Below are 23,032 nucleotides of genomic sequence, written 5' to 3'. Positions count from 1 at the left end.
ACCAGGGGCAGCATCTGCTCCAGCTGCGGTCCGAAGGAAGCCCCACCCCCACCCCCACTGTCTCCGCCCACTCTTGCAAATAAGCTCCCGGGCGGGGGGAGGAAGGGCTCCCCCCCGCCTCCACCAGGGGCAGCATCTGCTCCAGCTGCGGTCCGAAGGAAGCCCCACCCCCACCCCACCCCCACTGTCCCCGCCCACTCTTGCAAATAAGGGGGGAGGAGAAGAGGGGGGGCCGGGCTTAAAAGAGCGCCGCGCCGCCCCGCCTGGATTCCCACTTTCGCCAAAGCGAAAGCGAAAGCGCTTCACTTTCTCCTGCTCCAGCCTCCAGCCCTGGGAGTCACAAGACGCGGAGCCAAAGGGGCGTCGTCGTCGGCGCTTCCTTGAAAGTCAGCTGGGAAGAAAAAAAGGGGCCGAGGTTCCACGGAGCGAAGATGCGACCCACGCGGGGTTTGGGGGGACGGGAGGGACTCGCGGGGGGCCTGTTGTTGCTGCTGCTGCTGGTGCTCCTGAATGCGGGGCGCGGAGAAGTCGGCGGGCCCCAGAGAGCCAACATCGTTCTCATCCTCGCCGACGACCAGGATCTGGTCCTGGGGGGAATGGTAAGCCTCGGACCTGCGTGGCGGACTTGCTCCACCCGGACGCCGCCTGCAAGCGTCTGGCACTCCAGCCCCCAGGATGGGCCAGTGGGCACCAGGTCATGGTTGTCCCCAAACATGGCAAGGTTTGAAGGCTTATGGACTTCAAACTTGGCAAGTTTGAGACTTGGGGACTTCAACGCCCAGAATTCCTGAGAGCTAACATGACAGGAGGAGGAATTCTGGGAGTTGAAGTCCACAAGTCTGAAAGTGGTTAAGTTTGGAGACCCCCCTGACTTAGGCTTATATGCCTCTTCACAGGGCTTTTACAGCCCTCTCTAAAGCGGTTTGCAGAGTCGGCCTCTTGCCCCTGCCCCCCCCCCAACAATCTGGGTCAGGGGTCTTCAAACTGGACAGCTTGAAGACTTGTGGACTTCAACTCCCAGAATTCCAACCTCTTGTCATGTTGCCTCGGGAATTCTGGGAGTTGAAGTCCACAAGCCTCAAACTTGCCAAGTTTGAAGTCCCTTGATCTGGGTCCTCATTTTACTGACCTCGGACGGACGGAAAGCCGAGTCAACCTTGAGCTGCTCAGGATTAAACTGCTAGCAGTGGGCAGAGTCAGCCTGCAATACTGCACTCTAACCCCAGGAAGGGAGGGAAGGGAGGAAGGAAGGAAGGAAGGAAAATAGCAATAGCACTTAGACTTATATACCGCTTCACAGTCCATTACAGCCCCCTCTAAGCTGTTTATAGAGTCAGCCTCTTGCTCCCCAACAATCTGGGTCCTCATTTTACCCACCTCGGAAGGACGGAAGGTTGAGTCAACCTTCAGCTTGGTGGAATTTGAACTGCCAAATTGCAGGCAGTCAGCAGAAGGAGCCTGAGTGAACAGCTGCTGAGGAAGGTGTGGGGACTGAGTTGCTACTGGGTGTAAATTCCTCTGGCATCAAGGATTCAGAGATAAGCCTTCATCCTGGAAAGGGAGGAAGGGGTGAGAAAGTGACTCGAGATGGCCCTGTCTAGATTCCCTTGGGCAAAAGTTTCCAGCCTTGGCCACTTTAAGACTTGTGGACTTCCCACTTCCACAATTCTCCACCAAGACATGGAAGTTGAAGTGTAAAAAGTCTTGAAAGTTGCAAAGTTGAGGAGACCTTTGCTCTTGGATATAACAGGCGTGGAGACAAAAATCCATCCGCTTTTGGAAATTTTGGTCTTGCACCATGCAACGATAAGATTCTAGCATTTATAGTTCTTGTAAAGTGTTTGCTGGCTTGGCCTACCTCGCATTGTTTGCATTGTTTAGAGTTGGAAGCAGAACAGACCTTAAAAATGTGCCCCGCCCACCTTCACAGCATGGAAACCGTCTAGAAATAGTCTAATAGTGCCAAGGAATAATATTAATCTGCAACTTGCTTGTCAATGTTAGTTAAAGCAATAAATTGTTAACATTAATTATCTTGTATTAGTGTTCTATAATATCTAATGGTGAGGGGCAATTTAAGGAAAACTTGCTCACTGCTCAGCATGTTGAGGAGAGGCTCCCAAACATATACATATAATTATTACTTATTAGTGTGATTGTTAATAAATGTAGGAAGGACATGAGCACAGCGATGGAAAGATTGAAGGGTGATGCAGTTTGACTTGGAAAGAGGAAATAAATAATGAATAAATTCTGCAAATTAACCATTTTTTTTGGTCACAGAATGCTGACCAATTGCTTCTTGAAAAGCAGCCACTTGCACTCTGTTAGCAAACCTATTTATGATGTTGTTCTCTTTATTTCTCTGGCACACCTTTGTTTCTTTAGGAACATAAAATATCAAATTTGATTCCTGGTAACTAAAAGGACAACACGATGTTGTTTCCTGTGAGTGCTTTGGGCAGAGTTCAGTTCAGACATGGCATTTGTTTTATTACTTATATTAAAAAATATATATATTTGTGTCTCAGGGTTGAACTCTGGGGTCAGTAGTGCTTTCTGAGTTTGCTTGTTCTCTTGCAGACATTTCATTACCCAAACTAGGTTACAGTGCACTGATGATGATGCAACCTAGTTTGGTAATAATAAAACGTCTGCAAGAAAACAAGCAAACTCAGAGAGCACCAAGGACCCTGAATTTTTATTAGTTTCTTCCACAATGTTTTTTAAAAACTCATCCTTATCTAAAGTTCTGGTGATCTCTCATCTATATATTTACCAGTTTTGACCTGCTTCGCTTTGTAAAGATCAAACAAACTTAGTTTGCTACCAGCTTTGAAGACCAATCTATTCTTTTAACACTGTTTGTGTTAAAACCCACTTTTTATGTATATAATTTTTTTTATTTTTAAATATATCTAAGTATTGAATACATGAACAGTGTGGCCTCGGTATCGTTAATTCTGATACTAAATAATAGTGATAATAGTGACAATTTTGATAATCTTAATTACATTAATAATACATCATTATAAATATTACTATTAAAGTTAATATTTTAGTATTTGCTCCACCATGCATATAATCCTTCATCATTTAATTATTCAGTATTTTAATGCACAATACTAATAACCATAATAATGTTGTTTAAGTGTACATAATGCAATCATCTTTCAACTTCTGATCCTTTCGACATACTGATTTTAAAATATTACATAGGAATACGTACAATAATATCTCTCCCTTTCTAATTTCTACCTCTATTCTAAATCTTAATAGCACAAATCTTATGTTAGTAGGTGTTCTATTTCTATCCATCATCTCTTGTTCGTTTTAGTATTTCAATTCTTGTTGATATTTTTGGGCATGTTTTCCATACTTCTTCCTTGGTATTTTGTACCTCCATGCATCATTCATAGTTGATCTACATATTTTCTCTACCTCTCACTGCCAAACCTTCACGGTGCCTATCACTGTCTCTAACCTCTTGTTAAAACCCACTTTTGTGCGTCCTGCTGCAGAAAAGGAGGAAATTATGCCACTTCTTTTCAACAGTAACTGCATGGGTGCTTAAACCCACGCCAAGAGAAAGGGAAACAGTTCCAAACCAAAGGCCCTCGGATCACTGCTGCTTATGGATTTTGGAAGGCGATGCTTTGAAAGTCCCAGCAAATGAAGGAAGGAAATGTTTAGTGTGGATCATGTGGCTTAGAAGGAACCACAAACAAGTTGCTGCGTAGGAAGTTTCCGTTCTGGTTTTCTCCAGTCATGATGTTTCATCTCCATGTGAAAGCATAGATCAGTTGGGTTCCTCTTTTGATACTTGGCCTGGCCAAAAATAAAGAGCTGGAAGGGGCCTTGGAGGTGTTCTAGTTCAACGCCCTGCTCAAACAGGAGACCGTAGATCAACGATCTTCAAACTTAACAGCTTGAAGACTGTGGACTTCAACTCCCAGAATTCCTCCTCCGGTCATGTTAGCTCAGGAATTCTGGGAGTTGAAGCCCACAAGTCTTAAACTTGCTAAGTTTGGAGACCCTTGATCTATTTTATCTATCTTATCTCTCTCTATCCTACCTACCTCTATCTATTCCATCTATTCGATCTTTCTCTGTCTCCCTCTATCTATTCTGTCTATCTCTTTATTTCTACCTATCTATTCTACCTCTCCTTATCTATCTATTCCAGGGATCTTCAAACTTGACAGCTTTAAGACTTGTAGACTTCAATTCCCAGAATTCCTCCTCCAGTCATGTTAGCTCAGGAATTCTGGGAGTTGAAGCCAATAAGTCTTAAACTTGCCAAGTTTGAAGACCCTTGATCTATTTTATCTATCCTACATCTCTCCTATTCTATTCTATTCTATTCTATTCTATTCTATTCTATTCTATTCTATCTCTTTCTCTCTCCCTCTATCTATTCTATCTATTTCTTTTTATCTATCTATTCTACCTCTATCTATTTATTCCAGGGATCTTCAAACTTGACAGCTTTAAGACTTGTGAACTTCAACTCCCAGAATTCCTCCTCCGGTCATGTTAGCTCAGGAATTCTGGGAGTTGAAGTCCACAAGTCTTGAACTTGCCAAGTTTGAAGACCCTTGCCGTAGACAAATAAATTTCAAACAAATGGCTGTCCAATCTCTTCTTAAAAACCTCCAGCGTTGGAGCATTCACAACTTCTGGAGGCAACCCATTCCATTGATTAATTTACTATAAAAAAGAGAAGACAATAAAGGAACCTATATGGATTAATACAAAAAGAGGAAATATACAGGAGTTTCTTTTCAATAAGAAGATCTCAAGTGCTCTGTATTGTCACTCCTGTGCTAGATACCATGGTGGCTCTTTCAAACACGTGTCACAAGGATATAAGAGTGGAGTTTCTCCATTGGGAGGGGCTATTTAGTAGTCTTGTTTTGAAGGCTTCATTCCGATTCTTCATTTTGAATTTTTCAGGGCCCGATGAAGAAGACCCAAGTTCTGATGGGTCAATTTGGGGCTACCTTTGCTAATGCAGTAAGTATCCCCAAAATGGGGTTTCAGAATTGCTTTGTATAGGTTCACCTATAGGAGTAGAGACCCTGCCCATCCCCTCCTGTCTGTTTTGACCCAGGCTTCCCAAAAACATGAAGCCGACTCATCATCCCGATAAAATCCCTTTAAATGAATTTAAAATCTCCAGCAAAGTCCCAGCAAACAGTCTTTCAAGAGATTGCACAACTACAGACCTTTTATCAGGCTGGGAGAGTTGCCAGGCCGATATCTTCCAAATGCCGTGCTGTAGCAGACAATACTTGGGTAAGAAGCCAGGAACATTGGAGTATTGGAATTAAATAGGATAGGATAGAATAGGATAGAATATTGGAATTAAGAAATAGAAGAATAGGATAGGACTGGACAGAACAAAATAGAATATTGGAATTAAGAAATGGGTTACACTAGGCTAGGTGCTGGAAGGGACCTTGGAGGTCTTCTAGTCTAGCCCCCTGCTCCAGCAGGAGCTCCTATACCATCTCAGACAAGTAACTTTCCAGTCTCTTCCTAAAAACCTGAAGTGATGGAGCCTGGTTAATTTTCCTCACTGTTAGGAAGTTGGCTGGAGGCATTTGAAGTGCTGTCCGTTCACCAAGTTAATAGCTTCTGTCATCTCTTGGAAATAACTCGGTTAACTTTTAGAGCATTTCCAGCCTCCTCCAAGGCAGCTAGACTGCATCTAGGAACAGAAACTTGGAAAACCTCTGGAGTTGTGCTACTTTGGAGTAGACCAGAGCAGGGGTGGGATTCAACTTTCTGAACAACCGGTTCTGTGGATGTGGCCTAATTTGTGGGTGTGGCTTGGTGGTCACGTGACTGGCTGGGCATGGCTTGTATGTAAATATTGTAAACATTTAATTTTTTTTATTAAAAAAAGAGCAACTTTTACCCCAAATCAGGCAAAACAGGCAGGCAGATTGAGTTGCTCACAGAATCACAGATTCACTCAGAGATCTACCTTTCTGCAATCTGCTACCTGAGTCTGCACTGAAAAAATAGAAGCTTCAGTCCTAAGGAAGGTTCAGCTCTGCTTTTAGATTAGCTAAAAAGCAAGAAATCCAATCATTTCCTGCTTTCTAGCTAATCTAAATCTCCCCGTACGGCAAAAAAGCTGATGGTTGGGGGAGGAAAAAGGAAAAATAACAACTTAGCAGGCAAGTTTGATGGCGCGCATGCCAGGTAAGGAGTGAATGGGCGGGGAGGGGAGGGAAGGGGCCAACCAGTGGCGCTAAGTGCTAGAGCCCACTGCAACTACATAGCCAAAAAGGCATTAAGAGTTGTTAACCTAATCCTACGTAGCTTTTTCTCTGGTAATATCACACTACTAACCAGAGCATACAAAACATTTGCTAGACCAATACTCGAATACAGTTCATCAGTCTGGAACCCTCATCACGTATCTGATATTAGCACAATTGAGAAAGTCCAAAAATATTTCACAAGAAGAGTTCTCCACTCCTCTACTCGTAGAATACCTTATGCCACCAGACTTGAAATTCTAGAACTAGAAAACCTTGAATTACGCCGTCTTCGGTCTGATTTAAGCATGGTATATAAAATCATACATTGCAATGTCCTACCTGTCAATGAATACTTCAGCTTCAACCATAACAACACAAGAGCACACAATAGATACAAACTCAAAGTTAACCACACCAAACTTGATTGCAGGAAATACGACTTCAGCAATAGAGTGGTCAATGTCTGGAATATTCTACCCGACTCTGTAGTTTCTTCCCCAAACCCCAAAAACTTTAACCTTAGGCTGTCTACTATTGACCTCACCTCTTTCCTAAGAGGTCTGTAGGGGGCGTGCATAAGCGCACCAACGTGCCTACCGTCCCTGTCCTATTGTTTCTCTTATTCTTCTTTTATTTTTCTTATATGTACCCATTTCATGTATTCACAACTATGTATACACTTATACTTATTATCTTGTAAACAATTGGCAAATCAAATAAATAAAAAATAAATAAATAAATTTGCCGGTTCTCCAAACTGGGCTGAATCATAACAACCGGTTCTATAGAACCGGTCCGAACAGGCAGAATCCCACGCCTGGACCAGAGGTCTCCAAACTTGGCCACTTTAAGACTTGTGGACTTCAACTTCTCAGCATAGCTGGCTGAGGGATTCTGGGAGTTGAAGTCCACAAGTCTTGGAGTAGACGGTGAACAGAAGGAACCCATCCTCCCAACCGATCTGTCTGTGTTTAGTTTGCAGTGACTCCCCTCTGTTGTCCCAGCCGCAGCAGCATCCTGACAGGCTTGTATCCCCACAACCACTTGGTGCGGAACAACACCTTGGAAGGGAATTGCAGCAACGCCGCCTGGCAGAAGTTCCAGGAGCCCTTAAGCTTCCCGGTTTACCTGCAGAAGCAAGGTTACCAAACTTTCTACGCTGGCAAATACCTCAACCAGGTAGGGCTGCCTGTTTCCCGCCCAACGCTTTTCCTTTCAGCGAGTGTGCAAGGGGTGTGCCGGCTGTGCTTTTTCACCAACATTTCTCCTTTTCTTATCAGTACGGGCACCCGCAAGCGGGCGGCGTTCAGCACGTTCCTATGGGATGGACGCATTGGCTAGGTCTGGTGAGTAGGACAGCACCTGGTTTCCTCCAAGCCGGGAGGATTCAACCTTGGCAAGCTTTAAGATTTTGTGGACTTCAACTCTCGGAACTCTCCAGCACAGACCCACTGGGGTGAACAGCTGCATCCTACAAGGGTCGTTGGGCTCTCAACTCCCATCAGCCTCAGCAGGACAATTGACTAGTGAAACAGCTTGCCTTCAGGAATCGTGGGCGCTCCATCACTGGAGGTCCTTCAGAAGAGACTAGAGTAGACAGTCAATTGTCTGAAGCAGTATAGGTTCTCCTCCTTGAGCAGGGGGCTGGACTAGAAGACCTCCAAGGTCCCTTCTAGCTCTATTCCTATTCCATTCTATTCCATTCCATTCTATTCATATTCCTACATTCTATTCTGTTCCTATTCTATTCTTCATTCCAATATCCTATCCTATCCTATCCTAATTCCTACATTCTATTCCATTCCATTCTATTTTTATCCTATTTCTTTATTCTGTATTCTATTCTATTCTACTCTACTCTACTCTATTCTTATTCCTACATTCTATTCTATTCTATTCTATTCTGTTCTGTTCTGTTCTATTTTTATCCTATTTCTTGTATTCTATTCTATTCTTTCTTCTCATTTTTACCCTATTTCTATTCTATTCTAGTTCATTCATTCTGTTTCAAATTCCCCTTCTGTTCTGTTCTATTTTTTACCCTATTTCTTCTATTCTATTCCTATTCTATTCTATTCCATATTCTATTCTATTCTATTCTATTCTATTCTATTCTATTCTATTCTATTCTATTCTATTCTATTATTTCTACATTCTATTCCATTTTATTCCATTCCATTCCATTCTATTTTTATCCTATTTCTTCTATTCTAGTCTGTTCTATTTTTATCCTATTTCTTCTATTGTATTCTATATTCTATTCTATTCTGTTCTATTTCTATCCTGTTTCTTTATTCTATTCAGTTATGTCATGTTTTAACACAGGCTTTATATCAATTTATTTCAACTGCCATTTCAGCATTTTGAGTGTAATATAAACTGCTGCGAGGGTTTTTTTTTTTTTTTTTAAAGACCAAGCCATTTAAAAACATTTTAAATAAATAAATAAACATCCTTGTGTCTTAAGAGGTCCTCTGCGTCCCCCCCCCCACAGGTGGGCAATTCTAAGTACTACAATTACACCCTTTCGTTGAACGGGCATGAGGAGAAACACGGAGACCACTACGAAGAGGACTACCTCACGGACCTGCTGGTGAGTCCACTCTGCTTCCTCCTGGCCTTCCCTTCCACTCTGGGGTGGCTGCAAGGGAGGCTCAAGAAAAGCCAAGATGGCGGCCGCGGCCAAAACGCAAGACGCATGGCTCTCCAACAGAACGAGTGGAGGTTTGACCGGAGCGTGGTGGCTGCCATCTTGGTTCTTTCTTCACCAGTCCCTGCAAATTCTTCCCTGGGGGGAGGGGGGCGAACGGCGGCGAGGGAAGGCATGTGAGTGCCTGAAAACAGCCCCTGCCTTTCATCCCAGTAAAACTTGAATAGCTGCTTTCTCCACTCCTGTCCTCTTGTGTCTTCTTCTGTCCTTCCCAATCCTTTCTGTGTTGCAGACCAACCGGAGCCTGGAGTTCCTACGGAAGCTTTCGCGCCCTCCCTTCCTCATGGTGTTAGCCCCGCCTGCTGCACACTCGCCCTGGACGGCGGCTCCTCACTACAAGTCCACCTACGGTAGCCTCAAGGCCCCTCGCAATGGCAGTTTCAATGTGCACGGGAAGGTGAGTTTCGCCAACGCATGCCAAGGGGTGTGGTCTTCAAGCAGGCTAAAGCAGGTGTGATGACCTGGGGCGTGGCACAAAGGCAACTCAGCCAGAGAATAAATATGGGTCCGTTTATTAGCTCCAACTTTGTCCCCAGTGTCCCGGTTACTTTCCGGTCTGGAGAAGAAAACTCTCCCAGGAACCTACAACAGCCTTTGGCTGAAGATATTCCAATCCAAACATTGTAAACAGAAAACTTTAAATTATAAATCCAACAAGGCAAAATAAGATAATAAATCCAGCAGGGCAAGATAAGGAGTTCCAGAAGTGAAGTGACACGGCAGTAAACCAAACCAGTTGGGAGGGTGCCAGGAACTAAGATAACAGCAGCCAGCACTAGATAAACTCAACGTTTGTTCCTGACAATCGCCAGGACTTTCTTGAGGACTCAGACATTGGTCCTACATCCGATGCAGAGATGGGGCCAGGACCACCTGGGAGTGGGGTGCTGACTCTGGAGACTCCGGAGTCTGGCAGCAGCGAGGCAGAGGAACAAGGGGAGCCTGTTTCCACTGCGCATATGCGCAGAGCTGCCAGAAGGCAAGAACAATTAAGACAAAAGGGGTGATTCAGGAGTAAGGCTGGGAGGTGATTGCCCCTCCCATAGGTATAAAGGAGGTGCAAAGGTAGAGAAACCCTTGCAGGAAGCAAAGTCGTTCGTTCGATTCAGACTCATTCTTGAAGCTCTTTGTACTTCAGTTGTTGTTTTTTTTCTAGTTCATTTGACACTTTTGTTATTGGCAGCACTTCACAGGAAAGAAAGGTGGGTGCTTATCTCGAGGGATGGTTTGGGACTCATTACAGGCTGGGAATGAACATAATTCCCAGCGTTGAAATAAAACAAGAGTTGTTTTAACTAAGCATGTGCTTAATTGTGGTCTCAAGAAGCCTTGGTCAGAACAAACTGAAAAAGTCATAAAGTAGGGCAACTAGTGAGACACTCAACAAGTGTCTCACTTAGCAACAGAAATTTTGGGCTCAGTCGAGGACTACCTGAATATGGTGGGGGAAGGGGGTGTTTCCTTTTATAGATCCTCCCTGTCTAATACCCCACCCTTGAACCATTGGATATCTCTGGAAGTTGCCTGCTGGATCTTTCCCCCTTTTGTAGGACAAGCACTGGCTGATAAAACAAGCGAAGACGCCGATGTCCAACAGCTCCATTCAGTTCTTAGACCGTGTTTATAGAGCCCGGTAAGAAAATGTGACTTCACTATTACCAAAAATGGTGAAAGGGGAAAAAAAACAAATCACGTGAAACCAATTCTCTTCATGACTTGGTGATGAGAGAAGCACCATCAACCCATTTCTGCACGCCAAAATGGGCTTGAAGTGACTGTAATTGATTGGGTTCACACATTGTAATAAGTCATCAACGATGGCTTATAATTTTAAACTGACCCAATAAGCAAGGGGCCTCCAAACTTGGCAACTTGTGGCTGGAGAATTCTGGGAGTTGAAGCCCACAAGTCTTAAAAGTTGCCAAGTTTGGAGACCTCTGCACTAAGCCATAAAGTGCAGTTTGCAAAGCGACGGTCACTGTATTCCCATAAGATACGAAGCCACCCAAGGAAAAAAAAAAAACCAAGATGGTTTAGTGTGACATGTAAGCCCAATCATCCCCAAAGCGCTTCATCCATTCAACCAGGTCATGGTTGTCCCAAAGGTGCTTTTTCCAAAAGACAATTGGACTTTCTTCTTTGGAAAACGTTTCGCTCCTCAGAAGAACTTGAAGATGCTTCTTGGATGAGAAGCAAAATGTTTGCAAAGAAGAAGAAGAAAAAAAACCCCAAGAAAGTCCAGTTGCCTTCTGGAAAAAGCACCTTTGGGGCAGCCGTGACCTGGATGATCTGAGAATTTCTCTGGACCTCAGTCATTAAGGAGAACATAGTTACAATTCATCTGTTGTGTTTCTTTGAACTGACTATCCTGAACTGACTATCAGTAAAACCAGTAAGGCACATTGCCACATTTTATTAATAGACTGATCAATAAATCAGAATAGAGCTAGTAGGGACCTTGGAGGTCTTCTAGTCCAACCCCCTGCTCTAATACCATTTCAGACAAGTGGCTGTCCAGTCTCTTCTTAAATGCCTCCAGTGATGGAGCTCCCACAACCTCTCAAGACAAGCTGTTTCACAGGTTGATTGTTCTAACTCTCAAGAAATTTCTCCTTAGTTCTAGGTTGCTTCTCTCCTTGATTCACTTCCACCCATTGCTTCTTATTTTGCTTTTGGGGGCTTTAGAAAATAAGTTGACCCCCTCTTATTTGTGGCAGCCCCTCAAATATTCGAAGACTGCTATCATGTCACCCCTAGTCCTTCTTTTCTCTAGACTAGCCATACCCAATTCCTTCAACATTTCTTCATATATCTTCATGTTTTAGCCTGCAGGCCTTTAATCATCTTAGTTTCCCTTCCTTGCACTTTTCCCAAAGTCTCAACATCTTTTTTTCATAATGTGGTGACCAAAACTGGATGCAGAATTCCAGGTGTGGTCTTACCAAGGTATTAAAAAGGTATTAATACTTTACGTGATTTTGATTCTATGCCTCCATTTATACAATCAAGGATTGATTCCACGTGGTTAAATTTTCAAGAAAAAATTAGCATTAACCCCGTGGTTTCTCTTTTATCTATAGGTGGCAAACTTTGTTGTCAGTAGACGATATGGTACAGAAAGTGTTGGATCAGTTGAAGTCCCTTAAATTGCTGGACAGCACATATGTGTTCTACACCTCAGATCATGGTTACCACACAGGTGAGTAGAAGATATTTTTAAGAAAACTTGTGAAGACACAAATGGAAATAGTGAAATATTTCAAGATGTCCTCAGACAATATTTCACCAGACATCAGTCTTCTGAATCGAGGCAGCAACATTCAAAACTAGCTTTAATAATAAACCGTTAACGACAACAGTTAATTACCGGTAACTGAAGCAGAAAAGCAGCAAAAAATATGATTCCACAAGAAGCCCTGCCATCAAATAAAATGTCCAAATCTTTTCTTAATGTGAGTTGTCTGGACCAATTTGGCTTTTTGTTGTCTGAGCCTGATCTGGAAATTCACTTTGGGGATTGAATGGCCTTTGAATCCGATCTCCAAACTGAATATTTGCACTTGCTGAAGAACGATTCTTTTTCGTGTTTGTCAACCATCCCCATTGACTTTCTCCTCCTGTTTGTCTGTTCTGCTGTCTTTGGTTCCCCCCCCCCCTCCTGCAGGGCAATTCTCGTTGCCCATCGACAAACGGCAACTTTACGAGTTTGATATCCGGGTGCCGTTGCTGGTCCGAGGCCCAGGTGTTAAAGGAAATAAAACATACCTGGTAGGTTTTCTTGTTCCGAAAGAAAGGTCTGAGCTGAAGTTCTAGCACAGGCTTTGTGGAGGCCACCTTCAGTTAAAACGGGAGCATGATGACTTATGGGTTAGACGAGCATATATTCTCCCTATTGAGTTGGGCAAAGGTAGGGCTATTGATGGCCTCCAAGATACCTGAAGATGGCCTCCAAGATACCTGCTTCTCCAGACCACAGTCAAGGTTTCTCCCTCCTCCAGTCCCACCCCAATCAAGATTGCTGCTTGCAGATCTCCCATTCATTCTCCCATTGAACTGCCGTGGTGGTGCAGTGGTTGGAGTGCAGTACTGCAGGCTACTTCTGCTGACTTCCGGCTGCCAGCAGTTTGGCAGTTCAGGTCTCACCAGGCTCAAGGTTGACTCAGCCTTCTGTCCTTCCGAGATGGGTAAAATAAATACCCAGATTGTTGGGGGCAAGAGGCTGACTCTGTAAACTGCTTAGAGAGGGCTGTGAAGCACTATGAGGTGGTATATAAGTCTTAAGTGCTATTGCTAATGATCACAATTAGTAAACCCAACAATTTTGTCCACATCATCCAGCTGTTTGGTCAACTGGAGTGTGGGAAAAAGAGGAGGACCCCCTTCATTTGGGCTCTCCTGCCCCTGCCCCCCATGGTTTAAAAGCCACAGAGTCTGCAGTCCTCCTGCAGAAGATCTGAAGCCACATAGCATAGTGCAAGGGATCTCCAAACTTGGCAACTTCGAGACTTGTGGACTTCAACTCCCAGAATTCTTTTGCTGGCTGAGGAATTCTGGGAGTTGAAGTCCACAAGTCTCAAAAGTTGCCAAGTTTGGAGATCCCTGGCATAGAGTCCTGTGGGGCAGTTTGCAGGCGGTAGCGTCCTGTCATCTTTTCCTTTATTGCTTCCTGCAGTTGTAGGCCTCGTCTGGAGGTTGGGTGGCCAAAACCGCTTTGATACATTTCCTGTCATAAATATGAATCGACTGCCGAGGACCCGAATTTTGCTCGTAATGACCATGGGGGATGCAATGGTCATAAGTAGGAAAAACTGGTCATCTGTCACTTTTTTTTTCCAGTCCTGTTGTCACTTCGAATGATCACTAATCAAACTCTTGTAAGTTGAGACTATCTGTGTTAGCTTCCTACTACGGATTGTAAAGCCACGAAGATGAGACTTGTAGGTTAGGGAACCATCGTCCAGGGTTCATTGCTTTGAGAATGTCTCCTCCCTTCTCTGCCTCTCAGGAACCCATTCTGAATATCGACTTGGCGCCCACCTTCTTGGACATTGCAGGAGTCAATGCTTCTCAGACCAACATGGACGGGGTCTCTTTCTTGCCCCTCTTGGTAATACCGTTGCCTTGAATTTTGGAATATGGTCCAGTGGAAGAGTCCAGTTAGAAAGCTTTTCTGAGGAACAGAGGAGGGTTTTATTTAAAAAACAACAACACTTTTGCGGTGTTTACAAAGGAGGGCTTCGCTCACACGCTGCATGTGGGACTTTTACGCATTGCAGAATCATACCGCAGAATGTGAAGATTTATGGGGTTTAAGCAGATCTCTAATAAATTCATGAAGAAATCTTGAGGGTCCAGCACTGTCTGAGAGAGAGAGAGAGAGAGAGAGAGAGAGACAGAGACAGAGACAGAGACAGAGACAGAGAGAGGAGGAAGGGTGGGAGAGGGAGGGGGAGAGAGAGAAAGGGAGGGAGAGAAAGAGGAGAGGGAGGGAGAGAGAAGGAGTAGGAAGGAGAGAGGGAGGGAAAAGAAGAGGGAGGGAGAGGAGTGGTAGGGAGAAAGGGAGAGAGGAAGGGAGGATAGAGACCCCTGTCAGAGGGAGAGAGAGAGAGAGGTGAGGGAGGGGGAGAGGGGGGGGAGAGAGAGATAAAGGGAATGGGAGGGAGGGAGAGAAAGAGAAAAGGGAAGGAGGGAGGGAGAAAGAGTGGGAGGAAGAGAAGGAGTGGTAGGAAGAAAGGGAGGGAGGGAGAAAGAAGAGGAAGAGAGAGAGAAAGGGAGGAAGAGAAGCAGTGATAGGGAGAGAGGGAGGGGGAGAGAGAGAGAAGAGGACAGGGGGGAGAGAGAGAATTTGTTCATTAAAGAATCTTTTAATCTTTCTTCCTCTTAGGTTAGGTGGGCAATGAAGCCTGACAGGGCACAACGGAAGTGTCTAAAATACATTTAGAAATCATAACAGAAAAAGAGAGAGAGAGAGAGAGAGAGAGTTTTTCTATTTAGATCTGTTTCTTGAAATGAGTCTCCTTTCATGCCAGGTGAACAAGGTACAGAAATCTGCATGGCGGTCAGATTTCCTGGTGCAATATACCGGAGAAGGCTACACAACCAGGGACCCCGAGTGTCCGTCCTTGGGACCAGGAGTGTCAGTAAGTGTCCCAACAGGCTTCATTGTCACGCGCGACACCGTATTTCGTTACAAAATGTTGATTCTGCCATTTGCATCCAGGACGCGTGGCCAGAAAAATGGCTCCCTCCTTTGCAAATATTGATTTTCAGTTCTGAAAGCTGCTCTCTGGGGGGGTTATTTGAGCTGGCTAAATTTCCATTTGTTTTGCATGTAAAAGAAAACATTTCCGGGAAGCCAGGAGGCCAGGGCATAGCTCTGGTTTAATAAGTAGCTGCAGAAGAAGACCCCCAACGAAGATGGTAGGCAGTTCTGCCAGAACAACTAAACGTTCCCCTACCCATCCAGCCAGGATGGCCAGTGGCAAGGGATTATGGGAGTTGTGATGCAAAACCTCTGGATAGTAGAATGTAGTCATTAAAAAACAAAACCCACTCCCCCTCTGTGAGAGAGAACGATGGGTCTTAGAAAAATCCTGTTGTATTTGATTGCACCCCTGTCTCTATTGGTACTCTGTTCCTATAATGGCCAACCATAACTTAGGGGCTTAGCAGAGCAAACTCAGGGAGGAAGGATGGGATAAACTTCTAATAGCCATAGCTGCAGCCCACGAAGGGGATCAGGGCCCCTTCCTCTCCCATAGACCACGCCATTCATGTTTCTCCCTTACCTGCTCCTCCCTTCGTGCCCTAGGATGAAGAGGGGATGGGCCTGGGTCTTCCTCTGATTGCCCAGCCGGCCTGTGCCCTTCCCCAGTTTCCTCCACAACCTCCGGAGCCACACTCCCACTCCCTGTTGGTTGTTCCTCCTCTCCCTTGGAATCAGACTCAAACAGGGGCATGACACCCTCCTTCTTCCAGCTGGGTGACCTCAGAGTGGCTCCTCCAGTGGATTCGACTTTTGTTTTCCCCCAAGCATCCCCCCTCCCTTCATTCACCCTCCTCACAGTGCACCACAGACTGTCACTGCATAACAGCGATGTACAAAATGAGCATAAAGCGGCAGCTGACACTTGCCTTAACTAGCATCTTATATACCGCTTCACGGTGCTTTCCAGCCCTCTCTAAGCGGTTTACAGAGTCAGCCTCTTCCCCCCAACAATCTGGGTCCTCATTTTACCCACCTTGGAAGGAAGGAAGGCTGAGTCAACCTTGAGCTGGTTCAGGATCGAATTCCTGGCAGTTGGCTGGATTATAAGGAAGGAAAGGAAAGAAGGAAAGGAAAGGAAAGGAAAGGAAAGGAAAGGAAAGGAAAGGAAAGGAAAGGAAGGAAAGGGAAGGAAAGAAAGGAAGGAAAGGAAAGGAAGGGAAAGGAAAAGGAAGGGAAGGGAAGGGAAGGAAAGGGAAGGAAAGGAAAGGAAAGGAAAGGAAAGGAAAGGAAAGGAAAGGAGAAAGGAAAGGAGAAAGGAAAGGAAAAGGGAAGGAAGGAAGGAAGGAAGGAAGGAAGGAAGGAAGGAATAGCAATAGCACTTAGACTTATATACCACTTCACAGTGCTTTACAGACCTCTCTAAGTGTTTACAAAGTCAGCATATTGCCCCCCCCAACAATCCGGGTCTTCATAATAAATGAACATTATCTCATTTGACTTCCGAGAAAACAGGCTCTTCCACCCTCCCTAAAGCAGTTCCCATCAGGAGCGGCATTTCTGTGCCACACGAGGCTGGCACATTTGCCTATGCAAAGCAGGCCTTCTCTTGCCCCCCACCCACCCCACCCCCATCATTTTCCTAAGTCCAATTCAGACCTGTCACAGCTTGAATCTCTCCGTAAGAACGGTCCTTGGCTCCTTTTGTGGAGAAAGATAATAGTTTAATAGTAGGTCGAGCGTAGGGCAGTAGTGCAAAGCCGGAACTGAGATTCGCGGGCCCAAATCACAAAGTTTTACACTGCCAGTCAAGTTCCTGCTAGACAGTCAGTCTGAGCCCAGTTTGGTATGTAGCTCCCTCTGTGATGACCCAGGGCAGGATACAAAAGCAACGAAGTCACAAAAACCGGTGAAGTCCCTTTAATTCCTTCAACTTGGCTTCAAAGCTCCAATTATCATTGACTGGAGAGAGAAAAAACTCCCCCACAAACAGTTGCAAAAAGTCAGAAATGCCGTTCAAACTCAAAATACATATAAATTATAAATGGAAAAAAACAACACAAACCACACTGAAGCAATTAATGAGACAAGGCAGGATAAGGGCTTGAAGACGTCCACAGATATCGAAATACACACACTGGGAAGGACTCCAGAACTCAGATCAGAATTGAAAGACTAGAATTATTTCATGCTTTGCTTCCAGCACTGGGCCATGCGCAGTTTGTCCTTTTAAACAGTCCTCACAGCTGCAGCCCATGAAGGGGATCAGGGCCCCTTCCTCTCCCATAGACCACACCATTCATGTTTCTCCCTTATCTGCTCCTCCCTGCGTAGGGGCCTAAGATGAAGAGGGGATGGGCCTGGGTCTTCCTCTGACTGCCCAGCCGACTTGTGCCCTTCCCCAGTTTCCTCCACAACCTCCGGAGCCACACTCCCACTCCCTGTTGGTTGTTCCTTCTCTCCCTTGGAATCAGACTCCAACAGGCGACATGACACCCTCCTTCTTCCAGCTGGGTGACCTCAGAGTGGCTTCTCCAGTGGTTTCTACTTTTGTTTTCCCCCAAGCATCCCCCCTCCCTTCATTCCCCCCTCCTCACAGTGCACCACAGACTGTCACAGCACAACAGTGACGTACAAAATGAGCATAAAGTGGCAGCTGACACTTGCCTTAACTAGCATCCTAAAATGCTATCGAGAGAGAGAGAGAGGCTTTCTTGCATTCTCACATACCTGCATTGGCATGGTCTCCCACCCCTGGACACCTAGTTCATCATGTAACAGCAGGAGTTACTGTGACACAGGACAATGAAATGGATGTTCTATAAAGGGATGCAAAGAGGAATTGATTTTTGTCTGTCCCTCTTATTTATGGGAGCTTGGAGATCAATAGAGCCCATGAGATGGTTGATAATTGATGTTGTTCTTGGTTGCCATTATGCATATAATTTAACTATATTTGTATCTTTAATTCTATATAAGCCAGTAGGAGTCGCTGTTGAAAAATGAGCAGCTAGATCAATTGATTAGATCAATAAAAAGGTAAAGGACTCCAAGCCAGTTTTACTCTGCTTGTCTTTGCCAAGTATAGAGGGTTGTGCTCATTCTTGTTTCAAGGCCATTGAGCCAGCGCTATCCTAAGACATAGCTAGATAAATAGCTAGATAAATAGGTACCACTTTGGTAGGAAGATAACAGTGCTCCGTGACACCGTGCTGGCTGTTCATGGTGTCACAGAGCACTGTTATCTTCCTACCAATGTGGTACCTATTTATCTACTTGCCCTTGTGTGCTTTCAAACTGCCAGGTTGGCAGGAGCTGGAGGGGAGGACGGGAGCTCACATCGTCACGCGGTGCTTGGGTCTCAAACCCGGGCTGCTGGCTTTCCAGCTGACTCTGCCAGTATCTTAACTGCCGAGCCACCTCCCTGCTCCTTACAACCAATAAATAAGAATAAACCTGCTCAAGCTAGCCAGCTAGCTGTGCCCTTTTGACCAAGGAAGAAGCTTAGCCTCCCCGTGAGGTTGTTTGACATCTAACTGCTCTTCTGAGAGTTTTTGTCCCTCCGAGAGAGGCCTTGCAATTTTGCAAAACTCAGACAAACAGGGTTGTGGTGTCCTGATCGCCCTCGATTTTGGCCACTCTGGTCTGATGCGAATCGGTCGGCCCTCACTAGTGCGTGTTTTGTACTCGGGGAAGAAGAACGCAAGTTGCTCGACAGCTCTTCGGCTCATGACCGGTTTCCCACGCTCTGTTTTGCACAGCAATGTTTCCCCAACTGCGTGTGTGAAGATGCCTACAACAACACGTATGCCTGCGTGCGCACGCTGAGCGTCGCGAACGTGCAATACTGTGAATTTGCTGATAAAGAGGTAAGCGGGCGTGGTTTTGGTCTTGCCCTCTCTAGCGTCAGGAGCAGTGGTGGGATTTTTTAAAAAATTACTACCGGTTCTGTGGTCATGGCTTGCTGGGCGTGGTCCCATGACTGGGTGGGCGTGGCTTTTTTTTTCTTTTTTTGCAGCCCCCACCCATTTTGGGGAGCTTCTTAGCCTTGGGGGGTTTGCTCCCCCAAGGCTCCTCTGAGGCTCAGGAAGAAAAGGAACAGAGCATGGGAGGGGCACGCAGCACCCTCCAAGCTCCGTTTTGGGGCCTTCCTGGCCTCAGAAGAGCCTCGTTTTTGCTCCCCTAAGGCTCCTCTGGGGCTCTGGGAGGCAAAAAATGGAGGGGAGGGGGCTGAGCCATATTTTGCCTTCCTGGGCCTCAGCAAGGGGAATTCCGGCACAGCTGGTCTATGTACAGCTGATTGTCGGGAGGGGGGAAAAAGGAAAGAGATACCTTATGCGAACGTCAGGTGGGCGGGGTGAGTGAGCATTGGGTGGGAGGACGACCGGGTTGGGGGCATGGCCAGCCAGAACTTACTACTGGTTCGGTGACCCACATCAGATCCTTGCTACCGGTTCGTGCGATCCGGTGCGAACCGGCTGAATACCACTACTGGTCAGGCGGCTCTTGTGTTTAGGGCTCTGAAAGTCGGGTCTGCGGCCTCCAAGAAGGATCAGAGCTTCTGGCATCAGAAAAATGTCTTTCCACGTTGATTGTGATGGCTAGTAAAGCCTGCTGGAGAAGCACTCTGGGGCATATAGGTTGTCCTTGATGTATGACCACAACGGTCGGGAAATGTGTGATTTAGCAGTACAGTTGGTAAGCGAGACATTGTGTGATTGTGACTTCCATGCTGCTTTCCCTATTTACAGGAAGTCATCTACTTCAGTGATCCCCAACCTTTTTTACGCCGCGGCCCGGTATCCCCAACCTTTTTTTATGGCGCGGCCCGGTACGGCAGATGCGCCGCCATCTTTTGATGAAAAAGTGCTTCCGGTGAGCTTTCTACCCGGAAAAGCTCACCGGAAGCACTTTTTCATCAAAAAGATGGCGGCGCCCAGCAAGTCAGCGGCCCGGTAGGACTTGTTCCATGGACCGGTACCGGTCCGCGGACCGGTGGTTGGGGACCCCTGATCTACTTAATATCGTTGTTTAATGATCATTCCAAGTCAACAACAGCACTGAAAAAAAGTGATTTACGAACAGTTTTTCACTCTTATGACCATTGTAGCATCTCCATGGTCCCGCGATCAAAAATCCAGAGGCTTGGCAACTGACTCATATTTATGATGGTCAGGACCAGGTCAAGGGTGAAATGAATGGTGTGTCAGAGTCGGTTGCAACCTGGAAATGCCAACATGTCAGCTCCTAATAAATCAATCTTGTTTACTCTGAGAGATGCGGCTATAGACGTGTGATTTGAAGGAGGGTGCATGTCGGAGTCCTGACAGAAGGTGGACAGGTGTGAGGGACCTTGAAAGAGATGAGTCTTGCTTTTATGGTGATAAGTGATTATGGTGACTTATGTTCTGGCGGGCCACAACAGCTGTCTCCTGACCATCACCGCATGGTCTACTTTTTTCTTGCAGAATTTTGTGGAAGTCTACAACCTGACTGCAGATCCCCACCAGCTGTCTAACATCGCCAAGAGTGTCGACCCTTCGCTGCTCGTGCAGATGAACCAGAAGCTGATAAAATTGCAAGCTTGTTCCGGCGTTGGCTGCCGTACCTGAGGGTTGGAACGCTTTGGCTAGGACCAAGAACCCAAGAATCCCTTCCCTCGTGATTTCCTGGCCTGGCGCTCCTCCCGTCTCCAAACGGAAGCGAACGTGGTGCTGCCTATTAATTTAGGATGGCTCGATCTTTTAATCCCAAGTTTGCTGGAGTTTGCTGTGCTGGAATAGGGTTTGGGGTAGAGCAGAAGGGAAAATGTGGGTGAGGAATGAAGGCTCTCACCCACTCCAAGGGCACCCAACCTTAGCGACTTTGAGACTTGTGGACTTCAACTCCCAGAATTCTGGGGGATTCTGGGAGTTGAGGTCCACAAGTCCAAAAGGTTGCCCACCCCTGCAGACACCCAATGAAATTCTAGTGTCTACCTCCCTTCGTTGCTCATCTTGTCTCCTTTTGGCCAGGCAGTGGGCAATGAGGTCTCACTTCAGAGTGAAGAATGTGTCTCAGTCTGGAACTTTCCAAACGTTCTTGGACTACAGCATCCTACAGCAACTGTCATCCTTGGGACTACACATCCCACCTTGCACTGCTCCAGTTAGGGGAGGGATGGGGAGGATTCTTTCCGTTCGGTCATTGATTAGCACAGAATGAAATAACCTGGGATGGTCAACCTCCATGGTCATCTCCTTCCTTTCTTGTGCTGGCTGAGATCTTGGAGGCTCTGCATATCCCCCTGCAGCGACCATTGTGCCTCGTCTGACTCTCTTGCCAGGTCCATGGTGATTATTGCCGTTGCTATCTTCATACTGTGAAAAAAAATAAATGGAATAAAGCATTTTTTTAAAAATTGGAAAAGCCAGTCTTGCATTTTTGTGTCGTCCCTTCTATGGAGAACCGGACTCCTGACTATTGGTGTCAGATAACAGATAATCAGAGTTGGAAGGGACCTTGTAGGTCATCTAGTCCAACCCCCCCGCCCAAGCGGGAGACCTTACACCATTTCTGACAAATGGCAGTCCAGTCTCTTCTTGAAAGCCTCCAGGGATGGCGCTCCCACAACTTCCAAGGGCAACTTCTGTTCCGTGGGTTGATTGTTCTCACAGTCATAAAATTTCTCCTTATTTCCAGGTTGAATCTCTCCTTGGTCAGTTTCCATCCATTATTCCTTGTCTGACCTTTGGATGCTTTGGAAAATAGCTTGACCCCTTCCTCCTTTGTGGCAGCCCCTCAAATATTGGAAGATGCTATCCTGTCTTCCCTGGTCCTTCTCTTCCCTAGACTAGCCAGGCCCACTTCCTGCAACCGTCTATTGTATATTTTAGTCTCCAGTCCCCTAATCATCCTGGTTGATCTTCTCTGCACTTTTTCTAGAGTCTAATGTCAGCATTGCAAGTAACACCTCCTCTCTTCCCTTCCCTTCCCTTCCCTTCCCTTCCCTTCTTATTTCTATTTCTCTTCTCTCCTATCCTATTATGCTAATCTAATCCTTACTTCCTTGAAGAGAAGTCAGTTCCTGTGTAATCATTTGACCCCAACCTACACCCATGTCTGAAGTCCATTTGCATAGTTTACAACTGACAAACCTGTGGATGAGGAAGTGCCTGGAGGGGTAGGTTGATGAGAACCGAGAAAGAAAATGGGGATAAACACACACAAAAAACTGCGTGCAGCATTCAGGCCAATTGAAACCATCTCCGGCAGCCTCCCTTTTTTTTAAGTTATACAGGTCGCTCTCGCCATGCAACCAGAATTGAGCCCAAAATTTCTGCCATTGAGTGAGGCAGTTAAGTGAGCTTCATCGTCTTGGGCAGGAGGCCGGGTGGGGGAGGTTTAATCCAGTCAGGAGGGAGGGGAGGGAGAATCCATCCTGTCAGAAACTAAGCCTTCCACCTCCCATACCATTCTGCCAGAACCGATGAAGCTTCTGGGATGAGAAGCAAAACCTCTTCAAGGGACAACAGAAAGTCCAGTTGCCTTTTGGAAAAAAAAAACACACACCTTTGAGACAACCCAGCCCTGCTACCTGCCCTACCATTAGCTAAAACCATATCCCTTCCCCACCTTCCCTCTCGATACCTGCCAGCACACCTATGCAAATGGCCAAGCACAGTCCCTCCCTCTCCCTCCCTCTCTCTCTCTGTAGTGCTGGAGATTCAACCGGGCACGGAGGACCTGCCTGGCTTCATCATGGTAAGAGATGCTGGGTGTTTTTTTCTGGGGGAAGGGTTGAAACTGATGGATGGGGAGTAACTCCTAAGGCAGGGGTGTCAAACTCGACTTCATTCGGGG

At 45.9% G+C, this 23,032-nt stretch overlaps 2 protein-coding genes across 2 annotated transcripts in view; both read left to right on the top strand.

Annotated features, from left to right (window-relative positions):
• Positions 1-209: 209 nt before the first annotated feature.
• LOC113428175 (N-acetylglucosamine-6-sulfatase-like) lies at positions 210-21,598 on the top strand. The gene is made up of 13 exons (XM_087969909.1): positions 210-599; positions 4,957-5,016; positions 7,251-7,454; positions 7,556-7,621; positions 8,770-8,868; positions 9,218-9,382; positions 10,536-10,618; positions 12,066-12,184; positions 12,650-12,753; positions 13,991-14,092; positions 15,015-15,125; positions 18,952-19,059; positions 20,659-21,598. The coding sequence occupies exons 1-13, from the start codon at positions 432-434 to the stop codon at positions 20,800-20,802; spliced, it is 1,533 nt and encodes a 510-aa protein (XP_087826035.1). The 5' UTR covers positions 210-431; the 3' UTR covers positions 20,803-21,598.
• A 1,268-nt stretch (positions 21,599-22,866) lies between these two features.
• Positions 22,867-23,032, top strand: part of LOC148130010 (SH2 domain-containing protein 6-like) — a 29,557-nt gene continuing 29,391 nt past the window's right edge. The window contains exon 1 of the mRNA XM_087969802.1: positions 22,867-22,933. Coding sequence (XP_087825928.1) covers positions 22,931-22,933 — 3 coding nt within the window. The 5' untranslated portion in view covers positions 22,867-22,930. The remainder of the gene's footprint in view (positions 22,934-23,032) is intronic.

The sequence above is a fragment of the Notechis scutatus genome, chromosome 7 (assembly GCF_049901735.1).
Source record: "Notechis scutatus isolate UNSWTSFEM ecotype Mainland chromosome 7, rNotScu1.2, whole genome shotgun sequence".
Classification (NCBI taxonomy): Eukaryota; Metazoa; Chordata; class Lepidosauria; order Squamata; family Elapidae; genus Notechis; species Notechis scutatus.
Note: the sequence above shows the minus strand (reverse complement) of the source record. Positions and strands in the feature narration are given on the sequence as shown.

Excerpts from the sequence above, each read along its gene's own strand:
- LOC113428175 (XM_087969909.1), top strand. The coding sequence starts at position 432 with ATGCGACCCACGCGGGGTTTGGGGGGACGGGAGGGACTCGCGGGGGGC. Across the intron at positions 5,017-7,250 it reads GGGCTACCTTTGCTAATGCA|TTTGCAGTGACTCCCCTCTG; the intron begins GTAAGTATCCCC and ends GTCTGTGTTTAG. Across the intron at positions 7,622-8,769 it reads GGACGCATTGGCTAGGTCTG|GTGGGCAATTCTAAGTACTA; the intron begins GTGAGTAGGACA and ends CCCCCCCCACAG.